Source organism: Belonocnema kinseyi, chromosome 10 (genome assembly GCF_010883055.1).
Source record: "Belonocnema kinseyi isolate 2016_QV_RU_SX_M_011 chromosome 10, B_treatae_v1, whole genome shotgun sequence".
Taxonomy (NCBI): domain Eukaryota; kingdom Metazoa; phylum Arthropoda; class Insecta; order Hymenoptera; family Cynipidae; genus Belonocnema; species Belonocnema kinseyi.
In genome coordinates, this window is record NC_046666.1 from 72,501,580 (window position 1) to 72,508,169 (window position 6,590).

At 34.3% G+C, this 6,590-nt stretch overlaps 1 protein-coding gene across 3 annotated transcripts in view; it reads right to left on the minus strand.

The window, feature by feature from the left end:
* Positions 1 to 2,834: 2,834 nt before the first annotated feature.
* LOC117181526 (microsomal triglyceride transfer protein large subunit) overlaps positions 2,835 to 6,590 on the minus strand; it is a 32,433-nt gene continuing 28,677 nt past the window's right edge. For all 3 annotated transcript variants that reach the window (XM_033374304.1, XM_033374305.1, XM_033374306.1), the window contains 2 exons: positions 5,124 to 5,774; positions 2,835 to 4,990 (listed from right to left, as the gene is read on the minus strand). In XM_033374304.1, coding sequence (XP_033230195.1) covers positions 3,242 to 4,990; positions 5,124 to 5,774 — 2,400 coding nt within the window. In that variant the 3' untranslated portion in view covers positions 2,835 to 3,241. The remainder of the gene's footprint in view (positions 4,991 to 5,123; positions 5,775 to 6,590) is intronic.

The window sequence follows — 6,590 nt, forward strand, 5'->3', positions numbered from 1 at the left end:
AGCATGCTCTTGGTCGAACGCAGTGTAATGAGTGGTTTAACAAGTTCAAAAGTGGCAATTTTGATGTGAGAAACGCTGACCGCGGCAAACCACCGAAATCGACTCGGGAATTGGTTGAGTTGAAATCCCGACTCGGGAATTGGTTGAGTCGTATAGCTGGCAACCGCTACCCAACCCCGCTTTCTCACCAGACTTGGCTCCATCCGACTACCACTTATTTGCATCGATGGGGCACGCACTCAGCGAACAGCGCTTCACTTCTTACGAAAATGTTGGAAAATGGCTCGATGACTGGTTTGCTTCAAAAAACGAAGACTTTTTTTGGAAAGGTATCCATAAATTGCCTGAGAGGTGGACAAAATGTGTAGCCAGCGAGGGCGCATACTTTGAATAAAATATTTGTTATCATTCTCTTGAAATAAATGTGTTTTTTTCTTGAAAAAATACCGGTTTCATATGTATACACCTGGTACATCGACAAAAAATTGCACGTACCGCTACTGAAATGCGTGAAAGATTTATTTTTATATGAGCAATTCCATGTGCGTATTTTTTTTTAAATTATTCGTAATAAGATAATGTTGCACCATATGTAGTGTTATACAAATATTTTTCCATTTTGCCGAAAAGAAAGTGTGGACTTTCTTGGAAACTGAAAATAGAGGACTTCACACTTTAAACCCTATCCCCTTGTTTTACCATTTTTTAAATATTTCATCTTTGTCTCGCCATTTTTAAAAGAAATTTGTACTCTTTCCCTTATTGTTTCGCCTAAATGCGAATTGAATTAATAAAGAAAGCAGTACGAAAATAGAATTATTTTTATTTTGTTTGTTTGAAAAGTCTACTATTATACTTTTTCTTAACATTTATATCCTATGATTAAAAATGGTACTATTTAATAAAAAAATTAACAATATTTTAAAAAACTTAACCGCTTTGTTTATTTCTTTTTTCGTCGAAAACGAACTGCTGTGGATAGAAAATTGGTCCTTTTGGAATCATGTGAAGCACTAAAGTCATTGTTAGTAATTTTTATGAAAATTGTAGTATTTGTTCTTGTAGGTGTTGAAAGAAAAAGCCTAACATTATTTTTGAATAATTCCCAGAAATTACAGGATACACAAAATTGAAAAATTTGGTCTTTTTTCTTTGAACTCTCATAACTTTTGTGATTTTAATACTATAAAAGCGTATTTTTTTAAATATTCGTAATATGGCGCAGTTCTAAACAAAAATCTCTTGAAACAAAAAATGTCAAAACCTTCTTGAATTTTTCAAAAACGAATGTTTATACTGAATTTCAGAAAAAAATACCCAATTAAAAAAATGCATAGACAGCTTACACTGTCCTCTAAATAATTCAATTTACAAATTAATTTTTGAAAAATCCAAGTTTTTGAAATTTTTGGTTAAAAAAAATATTTCTTGACAACTGCATCTTGTAACAAATAATTTAAAAAAATGCACCGTCACAGCAATAAAGTCATTAGAGTTTATAATAATTAAATTATAATGCAAAAAACTCAATTTGTTCAAGAAAACAAGAAATCCAGATCCATAAATGACGACTTTTGCAAACTTAACATTAAATTCGTGATCACTGCTCAGGTACTTATTATCCGTTCATTAAATCAAGGTTTCTCCAAAACAGTTGAAAATTTTGGAAAATCAATAAAATACTTAACTTTTACCTGTGCAATAAATGAAATATAAGCCGTAGGAAAGCTTTTCCGAGTAAAATATTGGTTAACAATAATGTTATTTTTTTTTAATATTAATGTTAATTATTATCAATTAGTTTATTAATATTAGTTTGTCATTTTGAAAAATGTATAGTAAATATATTTTCATTAAAAAATAATTGCACAGGAATTATTTTGATTTTATTTTTATTTGTCAGATTTAAATCCTTCTACATTGGTCATTCCCTTAGTGGAAAAATATTCTGGCTGTCTGATGTCAGATCTGGCTAAGATCTGGTGACGTCTAGATCGTCTAGTCATGACGGTCTAGTGTGGCCCTGATCTGATTGGCCCGCAATCCATAACATTAAGTTTCTAGGTATCAATTAGCCTAATTTTTTCAGAATTCTCGAAAAACCGCCCGGGTGTCCAAAATAATACATAATAATAAATTGAAACTTTGATAAATCAGTTCTTTTCTTATTGTCTTGGCAGTCTAGTCTGGCCCAGATCTCGACTGGTCAGCAATCCATAACATAAAAGTGTCTAAATGTCAATTAAACAAAGTTTTTAAAAACATTTTTGAAAAACTTTCGTTGTGTCCAAAATCATACAAAATAAGAAATTAATACTATATACCTGTTTCGTCTCATGAACACGTTTTTTTAACGTTTTCGAAAAACTGTCGGGGTGTTAAAAATTATAAAAATAAGAAATAAACACTTTTCAAAATCAGTATTTTTTCATCTTTTCTTAGCAGTCTAATCTGGTCCAGATCTGGGACTGGTCAGCATACCATAACCTAAAAATGTCTAAGGGTCCATTAATCAAAGTTTTTTTTAGCATTGTCGAAATCCCTTCGGGGTGTCCGAAATCATTCAAAATATTAAATTAATACTAAAAATAAATAAATTTTTTGAGAATTTTCGCACTCCTGCTTTGCTTAACGTTCTTTCCCCAAATTTTGCTCATTTTCGTCTCGATCCTTGTTTTTGTAAGTGAAATTCTAGTCAGAAATTTGCGCATGAGACATTCTACCTAAATTGTTGTATTTGGCTATTTTGAATAAGACTGATTATATTTTTATTTTGTCAATTTAAGGATTATTAAATTTATGTATGTATTTTAAATAAATAAACATGTCCTACATCGGCTTTCATAATAAAACGTTTTATTTCAAAAGACAACCTTTGGTTTTATGATAGATATAAACTATACAGTCTTCAAGAGATTCATTTTCAAATTCCTGTAACAACCCATTGATCATTAGCTTCTCTATCTCCTAAATTTATACATTTCCAGCAGAGAGCAAAAAACGTTCTTAAATTCGCTTAATCAACATTTGAGTTACATATGGTACAAAAATACAGTTTAGTTGTTTCTGCGAACACTTACGCACTCTCCTCAGTTCTGCAGATGCATTTCTCTCAAATCTCTCTAAACGATATACAAAATATATAAACAATTCTTTGTAAACTGTCTTTGATAACAGTATTGTTCAAGGTAACATATCTTAACAATCATTCCAATTCTGTCAATTTCAATCACAACATTCGTTAACTAAACACTTTCGAACACATTTCATTGTTTTTCCTATTTAAGAGGTAGGATCTCGCTGGTGAAAATAGTCGAGATCGTTTAGTCTTCCTTAATCTATGTCTACTCCCAGGTATCCTTTCAATTTTATAAACATGGTGTCTCACTATCGTCTCTGGTTGAGTCAACCTCATACACAAAGAAACTGGACCAGCGAAATCCACATCAGTCGCTAACTCCAGTTTTGGTTCAAGAGTGAACAAAAATTCAGCAGTACTTTGTACAAAGTTTGTTCGAACCTTTGTTCCACCTTGGATCGCAACTCCAGCACCCATATCCACTAAAGACTGGGCATTCCTGGACCAAAGACTCAACTGAATTTGTCCAGCCAGGTCGAAACTCACGGCCCCTTCGACACTCATTTCACCGACAAACCCAGAAGCTAAGGGAACGTATTCCATGTAGCGATGAAGATTTACTAATGCTTGAAATGCTGGCGTTCTCTCAGAAGCTGTTCCAGACCAAACATGCCCCATCAGCTCTCCCTGACCTGAGAAGAAGACAAAAGGTCTTATCACAACTCCCAAAAGAGAAATTTCCATTCCAGCTGTAGCCGCTTCATCATCCGCTGGAACATTGTTGTCTTCCTGTTCCGACGATACGAATCCACCCAGACCTCCAGCGAAAAGACCCAGAGAAAAAAGATCTGTGGAATGTGGTTCACTTTCTAAAACGACATCCACGACACCTCGTTTTAGAAGACCAGAATTGACTTCCTGAACTGTAACTAGTGATCCATTGCTTCGTGGAGATCTAAGGAAGCTTCTCGTAAAAGCGGTACTGAGACCCTTCAGAGCAAGGACGTCGTAGTTGTAGATTTTGTGAGACTCCCTTCTTAGAGCTTCCTTTAGGTTTTTCGAAAATTGAGGATGCTTTTCGGACAGTTGCTCTAACCTTTGGCTCAGGTACTTTCGAACTTCGTACATCAGATCTCGAGTAGCTAGGTACTGTACAAAACCTTGAAGATCATCAACTGATGGATCATTTTCGAGAATGAGATTCAGGGCTAGAGTTCTGACAGTACTATCTCTTCTGGGACCTCCTAGTTGATAAAAAGTCTTCAGAGCTGCTGATCTGACATCCTCACTTATGTGTTGTTTCGGCAAAGCTCCTAAAGCTAACCAGGCAGCTGCACTCGTGACTTTGCTACCTTTTAATGCAAAATTTAATAAAGCTGGAACAGCTGCTTCGCTTTCGAGGTTTCTTAAGGCTCTGAGGAATTTCAGTTGGCATTCTTCTCCTGTGCAACTGTCCAGGCCTAATTCTAAACTAACTCTGGCCTTTTCTATCACAGAAGGTGAACCATGTTGTTTAGCCATTGCAGCTGCAGTGAGGGCTAGGGTTTCCGATACTTTGTCGTTTTGGATGGTCTCCTCGGATCTTCTTAATACATCTTTAATGATTTCAGGGTCGGGTGTTGGCGAGAATGATAGAGACCATAAGTACCTTTCGGTGTCGTCGCCAATCTCGTCTTGTTTAAGGATTTTCATAGCAGCTTGATGAGCTGCTGGGGTTGAGGCTGAGCCTAATATGTCCCAGAGTTGAGGACGTAATTGCCGATACTTGATGCTTTTTAGTAACTTCACTAATTCCTCAGAGGAAGCTTCTCTGACTAGAGATATTAGTTTCAAAAAGGCTGATGCTGATTTTGCAGTGCCTAGGACTGAGGTGTCGAGGGCATCTCGATTTTCCTGGACGGTTTGCTCTAACTGGAAGCACAAGAGAAAAAATTAGATGTTGTTAGGATCAGGAAGAAATGTAGAGAGTTAGATAATCAATAAGATAAAAGACTATGCCAGAAAAATACAGAGATTTTTAAATTATTTCGAACTTTTAACTCACCGTAGAGCATCCACTATCAGGGCAACTCATCAGCTCAATCTGCAGATCAATAGGAATGTCTCTAAACCCTGGTTCCAAGAGAATAATAGCATTCTTCACACTTTCAGCTTCAACAGTAGATCCCTGAATTTCATCAACTTTCCAAACTACTCTTTGGGAAGTGACAGCAGAACCAACTTCAGGTTTGCTAACCAAGTGCATAACATGAATTTCCTGTTCTCGAATCTTCAAAGGAAGTAAACTTGGTGACAAATCGTATGTACAATTTCTTGAACTCGTCAGCTTTATACCAAAAATAGGATTGGGGTGTACAACTCTCGGAGGAAGATTGTTCTCCTGACAGGAAATTTTTCTCTTCTCCACTGATGATGGACCCAAAGATGTGTAAACCACCCTGCAGAGACCCGAAGCATCTTTTTCTTGAACTTCACCATCAAAAGTTGTATATTGGAAGAGACTTGCTAATCCTCGTTTTAAATTTAGTGATGAGACACTATCATTTGGATCTGTGAAGATGCTCTGGATCTTTCCATTTTTCCAAACTACGAGAATCGGTTTTGACGATGTCTCGGGTAATCTTGACGTGTGCTGGACAAATCCTTCTGGTTCTGGTGCTTTTCTGGATTTTATCCACAGGTGGGGTGAAACGAGCTGAAAAAATAGTTAAAATTAGTTTTTCGTTAGGGAATTAATTGTTATCTAGAATAATAATTATTTAATGTGTATCGAGAAGAAGAAGAAAGATGTAAAAAGAAAGATGTAAAAGAAAGAAAGATACAAGAAAGATGTAAACAAATCTAAACAAATTATTTAACTACAAATTCAAAGGAAAATAGAATAATCCCTTAATAATAATAATAATATTCTGTACATTTTATTTTCTTATCAATTCACTGGATATTCTACATTATATAGGAGAAGTAAGAAACCGGGCTTGGAAGTGAATAACAATAGCTCATCGCAGAAAAGGTTATCGAACGAAGATAACGTTGCTTCAATGTAAACGTTCTTCATCATTTTAAATACTATTTTTTTGTTTTAATAACGCTCCTATCTTCTTATTTTGTTTTTACAAAAGATAGCGATGTATTTATTTATAAACTTTCTTCATAAGAATAATGATAAAAATTTACGTAGATTATGTTATATCACTATAATAATGGAAAATATTAAGTTAAAAACAAAAGAAACGATATTATCAATATTTATTGCAAATGTTGTTTACTCAAGGAACATAAGCGTATTGAAGTAAAAAGTATCTTAGATATGAATATTTTTAACTAGTAAATTTACGATCTTTAATTTATATCTAAATTTGTTTCAAATGTCCGAGAAATTGTATTTTAAAAAAGTCTAGGTGTGTTTCGAAGCCGTTTAAATTTTGGACAACAAAAATGTTGTAAATCCTTTAAATTAAAAATTTTAATTCTAAATTCGAGTTAATTCGGATCTGATTTTAAGTTTAAT